General features: G+C 45.8%; 1 protein-coding gene across 5 annotated transcripts in view; it reads left to right on the top strand.

Annotated features, from left to right (window-relative positions):
- LOC138510518 (zinc finger protein 211-like) overlaps nt 1–18,273 on the top strand; it is a 158,808-nt gene that overhangs the window by 19,246 nt on the left and 121,289 nt on the right. For 3 of the 5 annotated variants that reach the window (XM_069626228.1, XM_069626227.1, XM_069626226.1), the window contains exon 4: nt 15,944–16,066. The exons of the other annotated variants lie outside the window; for them this stretch is intronic. In XM_069626228.1, coding sequence (XP_069482329.1) covers nt 15,944–16,066 — 123 coding nt within the window. The remainder of the gene's footprint in view (nt 1–15,943; nt 16,067–18,273) is intronic. 5 annotated transcript variants of the gene reach the window in all.

Below are 18,273 nucleotides of genomic sequence, written 5' to 3'. Positions count from 1 at the left end.
CTCCTGATATAGTTTCTTCCTTCCACCTCCTGGAACATTTTGCCTTCTATGACCTGTTACTTTCCACCTCCTTCTGGTGTTCCTCTACCACTTGTTCCTCTACCACCTCCTCTTAACTTCTCTCCCTCTTCTCCCCAAACCCTTCCTCCAAGCTCCTTCCTTGCACTGCAACCACTTCAAACGTCTGCTGCCAGTTCCTGCACCAACTTCCCACATAGCTGGACTGAGTTCCTGGGTTTATATAACTCTTCAAACCCTTCCCTGCGGTTGGACTTCTTATGAGGGTCTGTGCCTGCAAGGTTGAATGAATGAGCACCTGATAGTAAGTAAAGACACAGCACTTTTGGAGGCAGCAACGTTTTCATTGGAGCACTCTGTGGGTCCATACTGACAGTTATTGCAGCGCTCTATGAGCAAGACAGCTGAGCAAGTGGGCTTGCCATGCATTTGCTGTTGTGTCCCAAATGTAGGCGTTTCTCCATTTATCCTGGTACCTCAAATTTAGGCTTTTTATCATTTACTGATGTGTCTCAAATCTGGGTGTCAAAGCACCTGCTGTTGAGTCCCAAATTAGGCGTTTCTCTCATGAGAAGGTCTGGGGAGTAATCCACACCGGAGGGGAGTGCAGAGAAGAAGAGACGCATCCGAAAGGGAGGGTGACTTAGGTGTAGCCTTCCCCACAGAGGGTCAAACGGGGAAACCGGGGAGAGAAATGGGTTGGACTTAATGGATCAATGTGATCGCTGCACCGCCCACAGTGTCGACTTTGAAAATGCTTACTTTGATTATGGCGTGGCGCAGTGATCACATAGACCACTTGGCCCTGCACCCCTAACCCACCTCCCCTTCTCCTTCATACTTACCTTGCGGTGGCACACTTCTGTGTGTGCTGCCGACTCATCTCTGTCCCTGTGGTGTAAGTTCCCTTCCACTAACGTGGCTTGGAACTGGTGCTGCAGGGCCATTTTTTTGGGTGTTTAACTTTATCGTCCCCCGCTATCCACTGCAAACCCCTCCCCTGCTCCCCTTTTCAGTATAATGGGATTCTTTTTTTTATTTTGGGTATAAATCCCACATTTGCCCCGTACCAAAATTCGGACTGTGACTTCAGTCGGAATTTTAGTATGGGTTAAAAGCGCAGTATTGTACAGGTCAGACTTTTAGAGTCAACATGTTTGTACGATACCGACTTAATTGGTCCAATGACAGAGAGCCTTAGATGAGAAATGGGGAGAGTGATGCATCCCGATATCGGAACTGATGGACCATGGGGCAGAGGGAGCGACTCCCCCCCACCCCCTGAAGGAGCCTGTGGGGGTAGTGGTCGCTGTACACCATAGTGTGCTTAGGGGGGAGGGATATGGGCAGCACCTGGTCATAGCGCAGGGGGGTGGAAAGGGTACTGCCACCGAATAGCCCATTGAGGACCCACTCTTCTGCACACAACATGGGAGTGGTAAGTGTTGCACACCAGAATACACTACAGGGGAAGGGACACGGGCCACAGCCAATCAAAACAGTGTGGGTAGGATAGGGTACCACCATTAACCAACCCTACTAAAAAAACTCATCCTTCTGCATACCCCTCTCAAATGCTGAACTAAACACATACAATAACTCTCCAGCACAACAAACCGCACACACTTCACTACACCAACAACGAAACAAGCCACTCATAGCCTTGCACAACACAAATGGTGGCTACCAACTGAAAAACACACCTATTCCCAGAAAACGGTGTAAACTGAACTGAAGCCGCCAACAGCACATCACAGCTCTCTTGCTCTTTTTTCACGTTTAGTCCGACTAACTCACCTCCTTTACCGTCTTGCTTTGAAGATCCATCAGAGCGCCAAGGGACCACACTGTGGCGACAGTGCACGGTATAAGAACCTTTAACATAACATAACACGCAAGTGCTGGTGGTAAATGCAATGTGCTTTTGTTGTTTGTGCCATGTTACTGAGTGGGCTGCAAGAAAAGATTCAATCTGCTTATTCGTTATAAGCAGGCTTGATGTGCAACTCTCCTAGGTACTTTCAAAGTGTCCCTGACATTCCCCACAACGAGGGGGGTTAAACAGGCCAGTATATTACTATTATATTAGCCTCTACCCTCTTTAACGTATACCTTGCCGATCTTGCAGGTGAACTCACAATCCCTGAAGCCTGCCCAATAAAAATAGGTGCACTGAGGATAGGTTGGCTGGCAAATGCCGATGATCTGCTGTTAACTGACTATACCCCAAAGGGTCTACAACATATGCTTGATGCACTAGGAACATATGCAGATGAAAATGGGTTTACGTATTGATATTGGGAAAACTAAAGTAATGGTATTCGCAAATAAGAAATATGTACCACCAAACTGTATATGGAAAATCAATTCTGAACCTGTTGAAACTGTAAGGCAATATAGGTATCTGGGTGTATTAATTGATAAACTGAAATGCGGTGCACATTGAGAATCAACCAAACTTAATTGCCTGAGGATAGCATTCAGTATAAGCTCATTTATCAGTAGTCAGGGAGGGTGGTCAATCCAAACAATACTCCTGCTTTACTCTGCCAAAATGATACCCTGTATGCCAGCGGTATTCAAACTGTGGGTCGCGGCCCCACAGGGGGCCGTGGGCGCATACCTGGGGGGCCGTGAGAGGCCAGCACGAAATCTTTTTAGATTGCAAAAAATGGCAGGGGCAGCTCATATGGTCGGGCAGAAGCATGAAACTGTCTCAGACACCAATGAAAAAGTGGCCCGGAGTTGTAAATTGAAATTCATTCATTTAGTCACAGACTGTTTGAATAGTACCCAAGCGGGGGGGGGGGGGCTTTGTGTTAAGATGTAAGTAAATTGTGATATTTAAAGAATATTTATTCAGCAACAATGGTCAAAATTACTAACTGGTCAATGGTCAAAATCTAACTGCATAGTGAAGTAACTCATCAAACTGGCCCACATTGGCCAAAAAGGTGGCCCATTTTAAAAGGCCCACACTAGAATTTAGCATTTTGATAAACACATTGCCCTTTTGCCCTATAGGCCAGTCCGAGCCTGGCGGTTCATCCATAATGGCGAGGGGGCACCCACCCAGTGGCCCCCTCACCCATTATGGAGGAGGTAAGGAGCCAGCCCTGTGAAACAGTGAGCACTCCCTCAGCAGTTTTTTTCAGCTGAGGGAGTGCTCCTGGGCTGGCTGAACTGTCAAAGGGAAACACTATTTCCCTTTGACAGTTCTGTTCAGTGCCTCAGCCGCACATGCTCACTGAGCCATGCAAGGCTGGGGCGTTTTGCTTCGCCAGCATTGCATAGCTCATTGGAGATTCTGGCTGGAGCACTGCATGTCTGTATGTGCGAGGGGGAGCTCCTGCGACTCCTCGCACATACGGACAGAGCAGCCTGAAGCGGGGTGTTTCAGCACCTACGCGCAGGCCACGGCAGAAGGTACATTTATGTTCATTTTTTAAAATTTAAACATGTGTATGGATGCATGTATGCTTGTGTTATGAGTGAGTGTAGGGTGATGGATGCTTGTGTGAATGATCGAGTGATTGCTGTATGAATGTGTGTGTGTGTTAGTTTGTTTTGGTCCGTTGAGCTGATTTTGGCAAGTGATGGATAGAGGGGGAAGGACGGTTGTACAACAAAGGCATTTTAAAAATGCCTAAATGCCTTTGTTGCACAATCCCCCTACCCACCTGCCAAAATCAGATCTCCTGAGGCGCTGTGGAGATCAGGGAACAGGGATGCTATTTTTATACTGGATTTCTAGCATAGATGTCCAGTCAAAAATACCATGCTTTCCCCCTTGGAATCCCAATGCCTTGCATACACACATAATCATGTTGATTGTCTTAGGCCCAGTGGGCTCCAGGGGACAGGGATGGTATTATAGATGTCCAGTAAAAAATGTCATGCCTGGCCCCTGCGCCCCCCAGCACCAATTGCAAATTGTTTGGCTATTTACCCATTTCTTTTTTTTAAAGTATGCTCTACAATGCAACATTTCAAAACATTATTTAAAAAAAAAATCTCACGGGGGGAAGCCCCCCGATCCTCCCTTGATTGGTTGGTTCAGGCTCTCTCACTGCACTCGGTCGCTTAGGCATTTTTGGGGGAAATAGTTATGCCCCTCCACTTCAAATATTCACCAGCCCGCACTGGCCCTCGGACTGTGTTGGGAATGGGATGGGGGGAGCCGAGGGACTGTAGTGGGAGCAGGATGGGCGGGAACCATGTGATAGTGGTGGGAGCAGGGTGTGGAAAGCCCATTGTGTGTGATGGGGTGGGGAGAGCCCAGGGACCGGGTAGGAGTGGGATGAGGTAGCACAGCGACTGTGATGGGAGCAGGTGGGGGAGCCCAGGGACTATACTGTGAGTAGGGTGTGGTGACAGCATGCAATAGTGGTGACAGCCTGGGAGGATAGCTCAGTGGCAACGTGCTTGCCTTGGAAGCAAGACAACACGAAGCAACACAGGTTCGATCCCCGGGTCCGCGCTTAGAACCCTCTGGGTATTAAGCGTGTTATAGATAACCTATCGTATCATACATACTGTCCCTTTGACATGTTTGGGGGGTCCCGGCCTGCCCAAATTTTGCTCTGGGGGGCCCCGGCCAAAAAAGTTTGAAGACCACTGCTGTATGGTGTATGGTGTAGGTAGAAGATTTTGAGGCGATAATTTTACAGATGCTATTCAGGATGCCTAAAACCCTTCCAATAGAATACATACACCTTGAATTCAAACAAAAATGTATTATGGTGGAATATACTTGCAGAATGGTAATGTGCTTGCAGAATGGTAATGTGCTATGAAAGTCTTGTAGTGCTCACTAATGACACCATAATGGTTGAAGCCTTTAAAGCGTTCATCAATTTGGACAATTATGAAAATTTTGGCACACTTGGGAAGCTATTGTCAAAATCTAAGGCCTGGTTGCCTGGACATGTGCTCTCATTAGGTAGACAGTAACATATGGCTGCGAAAAAGAAATGGCTTAAATTGCGTGTCTGTGTGTACAGTAGAGAAGCCGATGTGATAAGGTTGGCCACAACTGCTAATAGTGGGTTGTTTATCCAATATTGGCAAGAACGTCTCCAGGTTCCTAGTTATATAGTTGTATTTCCTAACAGCTCAGTGGCAAGACAATACATACTGTTAAGATTCAATGTCACTAAACTACTTGAGATTTTAGGTCCAACAATTGGTATACGAAGAGAAGATCGACTGTGTCGATTGTGTGGCGAAATAGAGATCAAATCTACAAAACACATCCTAGCACAGTGTGTGAGTTTGACAAGTTTATGATATAAATATCTGAAGTCTTATGACAACATGATGAATTGTGAGGACATCCAAGAAGTGTGGGATATGTTTATGGCAGGAAACAATATCAATTGTATGGATCATATGGTAACTTTCTATCTGTATTTTATCAATATCCTTGAGGAATTATCAGGAAACCATTTTTAATCATTTTTATCCTTGGTGCGACATATTGTTATGAAATGTGATAGATTGTTTTTAGAGTTTTCATGTTGTAATGTTTTTGTCTTAAGTGTATATATATATACAAAGACAATTTGGCTGAATGTATATTAATAAAATGAAATTAAAAGAATGAAAGTGTCCCTGTGGGTAACAGGCCCGCAGTTATCTTTGGAGAAAAAGGGCCGTTGAGTCACTTGTTTGTTTTGAGTCTCTGAGCCCTGTTTCATTAAAGGTATAGTGGCAATACTATATCAACATCCCGAATATTTAAGTGGCTTTCATGAGGGCAGGGGAAACACTATTGTTGCTGTTGTTCAATATTAGATTTCCCAGTGCATGAGCTGACTCTCTTAAGGGGACAGTATCTGCAAACTCCTGTCTCCCAAAATTCTACAGAAGGCTTCTCTTTGAGCCTGGGGAGGACATGTTATCCTTCAGTGTCTGTTTTTCTGGATTGCCATGCTTAGGGGCTTTCTAACGTACATGGTCAGTACTATTCACTGTTGAGTACGAACTTAGAGTCTTTGCTGGATGTTATAGCAAGTTAGTGCATGTTATGGGAAAGGTCTTGTTGGGTGTAGGGTCTGGGTGTAACTGGGGGCACCCTACTATGGAATAGGGAGTAACACCCCATGTGATTGTCCTCTGCCCAGTGATGGGACCTAAGTGAGGGTGAACAGGGGATCCTACCCATACCATCCCAGGGCCCATTATCCACAAGCTCTGGGAGTCCCTCTGCTCGTGGCCACCCTACTAGATGTCCCTAGAGTCAGGTAGTGGGCTTCATTGCATACCCAAAACATCACATAGCATAAGGGTGAAATAAAAAAAGAAGAGTCCTTGTCCCAAAAAATCACAATTCCCCGACCTAACGTTTTGATTCATATGTGACTTCGCAAATAACTATAGGCATTGGCATGGCAAAGGTGGCTATGGCAGAGTCTGTTCCTAGAGCTCAAATCAGGGCTTTTTGCGCTGCTTAGTAGGGGCCGCCCCCACCTATCCTTAAGTATTCTGCAATGCCGAAATAGAAAGAGGAAATAAGGACATTAACCAATATTTCTACTAATTTCCCATCGCACATGCAGAAACAGTTGGTCATTTCCAAGTTTTACCAGAGCCCCGTAAGTGATCTGAAAGGCAAATTTCCCATTCTGAAATGTGTATATTACAACCTCATTCCGGATCAAACAATATGCCCATGCCAATATGCTCCATGCGCAACTCCAGCAAAACAAGAGGTGATGGCTGGAAGGTTTCGAATTAGCATTAGAATTTGCAAATCAGGCTTCCCCCTCCCTACCCCACCCTACCAAAAGGGGCAGTCCAGCCCGAACTGCTTGGTCACATCCCTTCTGCATGAGACTACAAGCATCCCCAGACATGTTTCAGCCTCATTGGGCCTCTTATCTGAACAAACAGGGGGGCACCCACGCTCTAGGGCTATCCAAACTGTCACAGAACAAATGGAAATGGGCTCTCAAACACAAGATGTTCGTCTTGTCACAACACGTTGCAGGGGAACTCCAGGGGAACTCTTCTGGCAGACGTACTCAGCAGAGACTTCCCCCCCTTCCCGTAGAGCACGAATAGCAACTACACAAGGACATTATACTCCATGTCTTCGCAGACTGGGGCTTCCCAGAGCCCGACTTGTTCGCCACTCTGGAGAATGCTCAATGCCCAGATTACGCCTCCAGGTACCCTCAGGACCGCTCCAAGGGGAACGGTCTCTGGATAACATGGGCAGGGACATTTGTCTACGCTTTTCCCCTGATTTCCCTGCTCAACGGAATAGGGCACAAGATGCACCAAGAGCCAGTCAGGATGATTCTGGTGGCCGCGATGTGGGCCCACCAACCTTGGTACTCCCATCTCATGACAATGTCAGTCTCCCCTCCCAGGAAACTGCCATGCCCTTGCAACATGCTATCTCAAGACAAGGGAGAAACACTACATCCATGCCCTCAAACTCTCAATTTAGCAACCTGGCTCCTGAGGTCATAGAGTTTGGGTACCTCCAACTCCCTCAAAGATGTATGGACATTCTCAGGGAAGCACAGAAACCAAACACCAGACACTACTACTCCAGTAAATGATATGATATGGCATTTATAACGTGCCTATACCCAAGTGTTTCAAGGCACGACGAGGCAAGGGAGGGGGAACAGAGGGAAGACAGACATCGATCCTACTAGGCCAGGTGACATTCAGATCGCGCAAGTGCAAATGGAAGCTCTTTGTTATCTGGAGTAATAACAAGGACATCAATCCTGTTGACTACACACCAAAACATATTGTCCTGTACCTAACATTCCCTAAAAGTCCACCTAGCAGCGCTTTCAGCGTACACCATGTACCAAAACAAGGCTTTCTGGTGGAAGATTCTAGTAATTAAAGCGTTTATGGAGGGGTTAAAGAGGATTCATCCCCCTATCTCAAACCCAGCTCCCGGGTGGGTCCTAAACGTTGTACTTACCAGATGAATGGGGCCTCCCTTTGAACTAATGCACAAAGCTAACCTGAAAGCACTCACCTACAAGACCGCCTTCCTGTTGGCGATCACCTCAATAAGGAGAGTTAGTGAACTGCAGGCCCTCTCAGTTCAGGACCCTTTTGTCACAATTCACAAAGATAAGGTGGTCCTGCGCACTCACCCAAGATTTGTGCCTTAATTTATTTCAAAGTTCCATGTAAACCAGTCCATAGAACTACCCACCTTTTTCCAAAACCCCACTAACGTGGCAGAGAGAAGCCTCCACACACTATTCCAAAATCATTATCGATGGCAACACCATACCTGTCGCCAAATATGTGAAAACACTTGGCTTCTATCTTGATGCCAACACCAACCTTACTAAGCAAGCAAATTCGACCGCATCAGCCACCGCTTACACAGGAAAGCTAATTCGAGCTTGCAGACCATTTCTCTCCACCAACAGCTGCCTTACGCTAGCTAGAGCTCTCATACAATCTAAGTTAGCTTACTGCAACAGCCTCTATCTAGGTGCCAACCAAGCTATAATTAATAAACTCCAAGTCCTTCAAAATAATGCGTCACGAGTAGCTCTAAACATTCCTAGGCAAGAGCATATCTCTGCTACCAGAATCACATGTAAATGGCTTACCAGTCAACAAAAAAAAATCGACCTAAAAACCCTCTGCCTCACCTACAAAGCTCTCAACCACCTAGCCCCCCCTTACCTCACCAACAAACTCACCATGAAACAGTCCATTAGAACTACTAGATCCTCTAATACCCTATGTCTCACAGTGCCCAGATTCACTTTTAAAAGAGCCGGAGGGAGGCTCGAGCTTCACTGTCCTCGCCTCCCTACTCTGGAACTCCCTGCCTCTGAACATCAAGTCATCCAAATCCTTCCAATCCTTCAGGAAACTTGCCATTGGATGGTTACTGACAAAAAACTAACATTAAGCTAGACATAGCTATAACTCGTATATACTGTACAGGCTTCTTTGATGTCATTACTGAATGTTTTTATTGCCACTGTCTACATATTCTGTATAGAACACCTGCCATAGAATTTCACTGTGAATAACCATGTATTGTACTTTGTAACCTGCACTAGCGCCCTTTTACCTCCCGGTCGGAGCGCTTTATAAATAAATAAACAAACAAACAAACACTAGATGTCAGGAGAGCAGTTATCTATTATCTGGAAAAAACAAAGCCACTAAGGAAGACAAACCAGTTCTTCTTGTCGGTGGCAGCTGCTAGAGAAGGGGACCCTGTCTCTAAATCAGCGATATCAAAGTGGATTGTGAACTGCATCACACTGTTACACTCTTGCCAAGAGACATCTGCCCTTCACGCCTAGAGCACACGCTACTCGGGGCATAGGGGCTACCATAGCATGCATTGCAAATGTTCCTCTTGAGTCCAATTGTAAAGCAACAACCTGGAGTTCTGTACACACCTTTATACAACACTACTACCTAGATACACACTCTAGGTCTGATTCAGGTGGGACAAGCGGCGCTAAGACATCTCTTTGCTACTGTTTCTTCTCACATCCCACCACAATCTCTAGGTACTGCTCGCTAGTCTATGCACAACATTAGAGTCTAACCAGATTAACAAACATCAGAAGACATGCATTACTCACCATAATAGCATTTCTGATAATTGTATCTGCTTAGATTCACATGCGCCCACCCTTCCTCCCCTCATGGAGTAGAAGGAACATAGACATCTTACACCTTCTCTCTTCTGTACTCACTCACCCTGACTATAAGGCTCCCTCACGGCCAAAAAAACACAATCGGGGGGACCTCGACGCGTGAGGGATTTTGAGTACACTACATGTCACGTTAGGGATAGTGTTACAGTCACGCCCATGTCGACGACGTCCTCTTTTGATCTTCGAAAGAAAGATGCAATACTCTGCGATTACCATTAGATGTCGGACTATAGGCACAGCATGTGAATCTAAGCAGATACAATCATCAGAAATGCTGTTACGGTGAGTAATGCATGTCATATCATGACGACGATGGAAAATGGGAATGCTGCATACCTTTGGACTGGTGGGCAGGGTTACCCCTGCAGCTGACTGAACTTTTTCTTCTGGAGAAACCCTGTGCCATTCTCAGATATGTTTGGAACTCACCTTGATGCATTGCTGGTAAGATGGACAACTCCTGTTGTTGCTGCAACCTCCTCTGCTGGCTGGGTTTGTGCTGCTGCGGAACTCTCCATCCTCTGCCTTGCTGGAAGAAACCACTTGCTGGCTCGTCTGCTGCTTCCTTCTGGCCTTTATTGCCTGGTCCTATGTGCCTGCAGTCCTCTGTAAGACTTGTATCCTTGCTGGGCCTCAGATGGGAGCCCTGCTGCCTGGCTGGAGTCCTGAGTGGCTTGCTGCTTCTCTGCCAGAACCTGTTCATCTTGGGACGTCCTGGTTCATCTTCTGCAGCAATGCTCCCTCGTGCCGTGTCTTCTGCTGAATGGCTGCACCCTTTGTTATCCCCAGAACCACCTGTGGCACTTGATGCATCATCCTCGCCTGCTCCTTCGGTGCTGTGGTGTCCTACTCTGTGTGGATCACGTTCAGAGCTTTGCTCTTTCTCATGGATTCCTTAATACTGGCTTTGGCACACCTGGAGGCACTAGTTCTCTGAACTAGAGTCCTCAAGATCCCTCACCTGGATGGTGCGTATTCTTTACTTAACTTTAACCTATAATCGTGGTAGAGCTGTTTGGTTGCGCGTGTTGATTCCTATGATCATTTGGAATATTACAAATGCTGTAAAAGGGACAAATACTTACCAGTAATGGTGGATTGGCATTTTTCCTAGGTCCCCTTTGGGCCTCTAGAGTCCAATTTATTTTTTTAATGATAAATGACAGCAGATTTTTCAGTGTGTTGCCTACAATAACTACATTGTGCCTAAAAGGTATCTGTGTGTTACTTCTGGGTTTGTGGTTGAAATGGGTTCATTAAACACTGAGTAATGTATTTGTCTGATTACTCATCCGATTGAGGATTGTTGGGACCTTCTAAGTGTTTGTCCCATTTACTCCCTCCTGTTATAACCTGTAAAGGGGGTCATTTTAAAATCTGTGGTGAGGTAGGAAAAGAGTAAAGTCAGGCCATACATGGCTTACGCACATCTTTATACTTGTTTTACTAATCTGATATTTTAAAAGTGTTTTAGCGGGCGGAGGGACAGTTGGGAGGGGAAATCTGTTTCGACTGTGTGCTGCACCAGCAACACTTCTTGGTTGCATGCCCGCCAAAATGATTCCTATTGAATCCTCCTTCATGTCGCACTCGGCTAACTGCAGGCAGATTCCACAGGAATCCATTGTAAAGTGTCATCTGCAAAGCAGTACTTCCAGGCAGCATTTACATCTTTCATAAAATGAAATGCAACTATGCAGGTCCCTGCTGCCAAATAAAGCTGGAGCTCAGGGGAGGGGGAAGCTGAAATTGCATGTACGCCACCATTACATTTCACACCAGAAAAAAGCAGCCGAATTCCATATTAAACCATTGTGAAAGCTGCCTAACCTGCGTAATTGGTACGTGGTGTGCAATCAATTTGCACTTTGAAGTGCAAAATAGGGGCATGCAGGTGTTTTCACCAGCTTTTTCACACACCCCTATTTCACTTAGCAGTGTAAATAACAAAAATTGCACGGATGGGACCTGTTTACACATAATTGCAAATGTAGGCGGTCCCCCCAGTGAAATGTATACAGGCTTGGAGCATGTGTTATGTTGGTTTGTGCATTTTACCGATGGAACCCATTTGTCTTTGTTTCAACCTCATGCAATACATTATAAATAGTACATATATCTGAACAGGCCAACTCCAACATGTAGCAAGCTGGCTGGCAGACACGAAACGGTAGAACACACCCTACTGAACGCCAGAGTAAACACCTATCTTTTCAAGGAAGTGCTGTGGCCGGAGAAAAACAGAATCCCACACCCTCCGATGCTCCTGCAGTTAGGGCAACAGATATGGACCCGATTGAAGAAAATGCTGAAAGTGGACGAACCATAAACCCCCCCCCCCCAGACCCCTAGCCCCTCCCCCGGCCCCACCCCAGATACCACTGGCAGCTCTCAATGGAACCAGTGCAGAACATCTCTATCAAAGCAGAACCTACTGGGAGAACAAAGGATTAATCACAATAGGTGGCCTAGCCCCAGCAGGCACGATACTAAAATTCCAAGACCTGGTCGAATCCCATGTTCTGTACCGTGGTCAATACATAAACTATGCAAGTCTCACCAAACAACTGAAAACTAGGTGGCCATCCACAACGGCCCTGAAAACTGAGAACCTGGCGCTAAGCCTGCTGTCCTCCACATATGGTATCCAGGTATCCAGGTTATATCAAATGCTCTTGGAAGAAGTGCCCAAGGACCTATCCAAAGGGAAACAGGTGTGGGAAGCGGAAATAGGAAGAGAAATCACAGATAAAGAATGGGCCAGGGCGAAACTGTCCCCAAAAAAGATATGCAGAAACGACAGGCTGAAACAACTACAGTTTTACATACTTCACAGAGCATTTCTGACCCCGAAAAGGATAGCACACTTTCCAGTAGCAGGCACACAGAGCTGCCCAAAGTGCAGGGTCGGGAATGCAAATATGGGTCACATGTTCTGGCAATGCCCAGCAATCCATCAGTACTGGCAAGAAATAGAGCAGCGTCTGCGCGCAAATGGGATAAAGGGCCAAGATTGGACGGCCATGGCTTACCTCTTAGTCCTATACAAATATGCAAACAAGAACAGAGCAATTAAAAGGATGATAGACCTGGCGTGGGCGTTAGTCAAAAGGCGAATAGCAATGAAGTGGAAAGCCAAAGAAGGACTGTTCATAGAAACATGGTGGAAAGATCTAATAAGGTGGACAACGACAGAAACAGCAGTGTGGTATGAAGCGCTGGGAAGAGGAGGGAGAGAAAGCTCTGCAGACATGACATCATGGAATGTACTCATACAAACATTATTCACCTCACCAGATGACAAACCCCACACCCCACTGAATATACCACCTGACAAGAAGACACACACAGAAAACCCAAGAGACACGGAGCGTTCAACGATTGACAATGCACGTCATCTTTAAAGACAGTTCGACCCAGAAAATGTGTAACTCTAAGAAATACGGTCTTGTGACATGGTTACTGTTCAAAGTTAGGCTTAGGGAGGGTACTGGAGGGTTGACAGGAACAAGAACTGACAGAAGCAAAATATAAGGAAGATGATCTAGTATGTTTTAATTGTATTTGTAAAACTTTAATAACTTTTTTTTTTAAATAGTACATATATTTGTACAGGATATTATGTGTATTATTGTGTTCTGTTGTATGTGTGTAAGGGCCTAACTATACCTTAATACTAGTCCATTCCCTCCTTAGAGAGAAGCCAGACTGATAACCTCATTACAACTATGGCGGTAAGGCAACAACGGCGCCGGTATCTCTACAGATACCGTTGCTACCGTACCGCCATACTAGGAGTTCTGCTCGCAGGTGCCCTTGCAGCCACCAGGTCTGAACTGGTGGCCGTACTGGCACCCGTGAGTAGAACATGATGGTAGCGTTATTAACGGTACCGGTGCTACCACCCTCCGCATTCCCATTGAGCCCTATGGGGCTCAAATGGCAATGAGGATGTACCGGGCCCGGCACCCGCGAAAAGGGCAAGTACCAGGTTCGGCTGGGCCAGAATAGCCTGGTAATTGCCCATTTGCGGGCGCCGGACCCGGATGCGAATTTGGAGGTAACCCTGCCGGTACAGCCGGCAAGGCTACCTCCAACCTCGCAATGAGGCCCAATGTCTCCTAAAGCACACCTTTTTGCTTTAATATGAAAAGAAACCTATTGATGGTTACTTAAGAAATAAGAGAAGCCAGACTGTTTTGTTCAGAGTTATGAACAAACTTGTTTGACACCTTGTTACTTCGATAAGGATAGGCCCTCTTACACTCCTTACCACAGGGTTGTTGAAAGACCTTCCTAAAACATGCCGGAAGTCTAACATTCCACCTAAGCCTTTTGTTGTTGGACACATCCAGTTGTGCCATTGTTGGTGTGCGTGTACCATGAGTGTTACACGCTGACTTCCTCTGTGCTCTTTATGACATCAGAGTGATAACAAGCAGAGCAGAACACAATACCACTTCTCTGATAAGTAATCTCATTTAATTCTGTATGGGGTTGCCTTTTTCTTTTGTATCCCTGTGAAAGTCGGTAGCTCTGCAATTAAGCCACTTGAAAAATGTCACTCCTGATGTGTAACAGACAAAAAACACCTCCTCCAGGGTGTTGGTGAATTTAGTGGTCATTTGCGGGCTAGACATATACATGGCAAGTCAAGTATTTATTTTTGCCACAGATGTTCTGTAGTTCTCTGCTATTGCTGCGGAGGCATAAGTCCATACAGATTCAGAACAAGGAGCCGCCACTCTGCAGATGGCCTAACTAGGTGGCGGCCACCTTAACAGCATGTTTCTGCCAATGCAGCAGTTGTAGTTCCAGCAGAATAGTCCCTTGATTGACTCTATAATAGAACCTTTTCCTAACATGGTCATATTTATCGTCAAATTCCAGGTGTTGTAATCATGGAGAGTATTAAAAATCATCCCGTTGGGTTCTTGGCTGCAGTAAAGGTCTATGCTTGTCTTAGGATGCACACTGCAGACTTTGTCAGCTAGTTTGTGCAGCCGTTTGACATGCAGCACAGCAGCAATACTAAAGTCATTCAATTGCTGCTGAACAGTTTCCTTTTGGCACAACACGCCTAGAAGGGTCAGATCGATATCGGTGATCTGCAAATATGCCGGCATCTGCCAGGAATTCCAGGATATTCAGTGTGCTCAATTAATTTGCCATTGCCTGGATAGCCTTCCAAAAGTCCTGACTCCATCTGCTGACAGCTTGGCCCACTCTGAGGTAGGCCATCAGGACAGTGCATCAGCATTCATCTTTATTCTTCCACAGCAGTACTGTATCTGCTTATTCTTTGGGGACAGGAACCCACATCATCTGTTACTGGTAATATCCAATGTTGCTGATTTAAACACAAATCAGCAGTTTATCATCCATCTTGATGTTAATATTTGAACCATTTTCGTAATCGTAGAACTTTGTAATTAAATCCAATTTGGGGCCAAGGGAACTGGAACTTGTACATTCCATGGTGTCTCTGCAGAGGAAGTGGTGACACGATCGCAGTTTGGATAAGTCTGGTAAATAGTTAGCTGCTTAATCAAAACATGGATCAAAATTGAAACACGCTAGACAACTTGGGATAAAAAAAAGTCTTAAATGTTTTACTAAAATCCTTCAAAGTTTAAAGAGTTAACATCACAAAAAAAACATTGAGTCTGTCCCCTGACGGGTTGATGGAACTGGGAGCGATCAGGAACTTGAAATGCATAGAGAAGTTACATTAGGCTTTCCATTGGTGCTATGTGATGAAGTTCTCACTCCTTCTAGGGGTTATGCATATTATGGTCCTTAGTCAGGTTGGTATGAGTCAGGGCAGGCGCAGCGGCTCCTTGGTTTAAACATGGTCGACCAAGGGATGCACTCTAGTACAGCCAAGACTATCTGGAAACCCCAAGTGGTTGTTTCTCTTTTATCCCTTTTTGGCTTCACCTCACAATACCTCTATGGACAGTGGAATTGATTGGTGGGAAGTTGACACATCTAAGCCCATCCCATAAATGGTAGAGTTCATGTTACAGTAAAATTGTAAGTTGGGAATTGTATACTGTGCTTCTAAGCATACTGTATAATGAGGCTGACTGTTTAGCTTCTCACTTGCACAATATCGGTCACAGATGTTCAAACGTAATGTACAATATCTCACGTTTAAAGTTATGAGGGGCAGATTTAAAATTCAAACAAACCCCAGTAAATGTGTTTACTGTGAGCACGCACATAATTGTTTTCTGTCATTGTCATAGGTGATGCAGTCTCCAGTCTAGATATGTTATTCAGTGTAAGCAGAGAAGAAAACCTATGTCTGAAGATTCCTTCTGACTCCGAAAGAAAAGCATCAAGTTCTTGTCAGAGCACAGGTGAAAAGGGTAGGGATGTGTGTATATATTACATTTCTTGTAGAGAGCACAGCTACCATAAGGATGGCTTCCTGGTTCTAGAAACGTTGCACAGTAGTTGGAAGAGGTTGGAGATGTGTCTGGTGATGGCATGTGAAACCCACGTTTAAAGACTTTTTATGAAACAGGGTACCCTGTTATGGCAAGGTGATCAAGATGAAGGGTTTCCAAAGACAAGCTGCCTGAAACAGCTAAATAGTGGGTACCTGTGTGAAGGTGGTGTTTCAAAGTCACATTGAGTAGCTTTAGGGAGTGGCTTCTGGGGATTCTGGGGGGTTGGGGCAACCTGACGGCTAAGCAATGCAACCACGAGAGGTGGTAAATGGGGGATTCCCCAGAGGCTCTCACCCCTCTCTGGCATTTTGATGTGTTCAGGCCCAGGTTCATTGGGAATGTAAGAGGGTGAGTAGGTACTCCCGCGGCTTTAGGGTCGTCTGCGAGTCAGAACCGCAGACCAATTAAGAACAGAAAAGAAGATTGGTTAAGTAGTAGAATGCTATCCTGTCTGTTAAAGCAAAATATTTATAATCCGAATAACTGGGGCTTTGCAGAGTTTATGGCACGCATATGCAGGAATGCAGTGAAATAACAGGTATGTCTCACTTCAAAATCCCAGGCATGCTTTTTGAAAGCTCTCAACTCAGAGCCATGGTGCGATCAGAAGCCCTAATCACTTTACGGGGCACAGATTGGGAAGAGGAGGAAGGACAGGCAGGGAGAACCAATTGCAGACACTCAAGCTAATATACTCCCAAGTGATCCCAGTTACATCATTCGCAAACCATTTTCCCTAAACGACACACTCTAAAAACAGCCTCACTTTAGCACATCATAATGTCTTCTGACAGGCCCTCCTCAGAACTGGTATAGAACTGGTGTAGATGGCTTGGGACTTTCTGGGGAGCCCAGAGGAGCCAGAGTAAAGAGTGGAACAGCGTTGTTGGGCCTGGGCAGGAATTCAGCAGCCAGAGGCATGCTCTCACCAGATCAGAGCCCTTTGGAAAGGAAGCAACAACTTCCGCCTGTGGAGCAGCAACAGGTCTGTCGTCGCCTTACCAAACAGGCCCTTGCCGCCACCAACATGAAATGCGGCAGGGCTCTCCACCCTTCATCATCTGCCTCCAAACCAAAAAGAATCAACATGGGCTGCAATCTCCTTTCAACTCCATATGCCCCTTTTATCCACCCCAGAACCTCTGACCAATACATCTGCACCCTCCCACATGACCACTACATATGCCAATATGTTGCATGTTCTCCACAATTTTTCCAACAGTATGGACTCACTGATGGGAACATCTTGGACATCCCGACTGGGTCGTTTTGCCACTTACGCAATAGATGTACCCCATGCAATTCACATTGGTAGGTGATGGAGGTCTTAAAGACTGTTATACACATTTTCCGCCATAATTGCTCATCCACCTCCCTAGCCAGGTCTCTTTCCCATTTGGCTCTAAGGCCATCCATGTTATCCCCCCTTGCCAATACCAATGATGCATATAATCAGGAAATCAATCCTTTTGGGCTCCCTTGCTTATCCAATATTTTCTCTGTCAGTGTGAGCTCCTTCTGTATTTCCGACCTCCATTTTTATGTCGTTACCACCCCTTCAACTGTAAATATAGAAACACTGACAGGTTTCCAATATATAAGGAGGCGTCCAGCCCCTGGACAGTATAACTCATCCACAGTTGCCCCACTATGTCTAACCCCATCTAAAACTAATTCTAATATCTACCAGAATCGGGAATATCATCTCGAAAGGGTGGGGCCCATAAGTGACTCATTGGTGGAGGGCCATGGAGTGACCCCCTTCATTCTAGGTCCCTTATGCCAGATATCCGACAACAGCCCCAAAATACTGCACTCTCTGATCCTCCTTGGAACCCTTCTCTTGGGAACCCACAACCACTTGCCCACCGTTATGTGTCGCAATAGATCGTTTTCAAAGTATACCCATTGTTTATCCCGATCTTACTGCAGGCAAGGCACCAACATTCTCAGCTGTGTTGCCTTGTAGTATAGGTTGAGATCCTGTAAACCAACCCCCCTGATCTTTGAGAAGCACCAATGTGCCATGGGCAACACGTGACTACCGCCCCTCCCAGAGAAAGTGGAGCATATGGCCTTCGCCTCCCATATCAACAGGTATGGCACCTTTACAGGGACCATCT

The sequence above is a fragment of the Ambystoma mexicanum genome, chromosome 6p, assembly GCF_040938575.1.
Source record: "Ambystoma mexicanum isolate Mex_15411 chromosome 6p, UKY_AmexF1_1, whole genome shotgun sequence".
Taxonomy (NCBI): domain Eukaryota; kingdom Metazoa; phylum Chordata; class Amphibia; order Caudata; family Ambystomatidae; genus Ambystoma; species Ambystoma mexicanum.
This window is presented reverse-complemented; position numbering and strand designations above follow the sequence as displayed.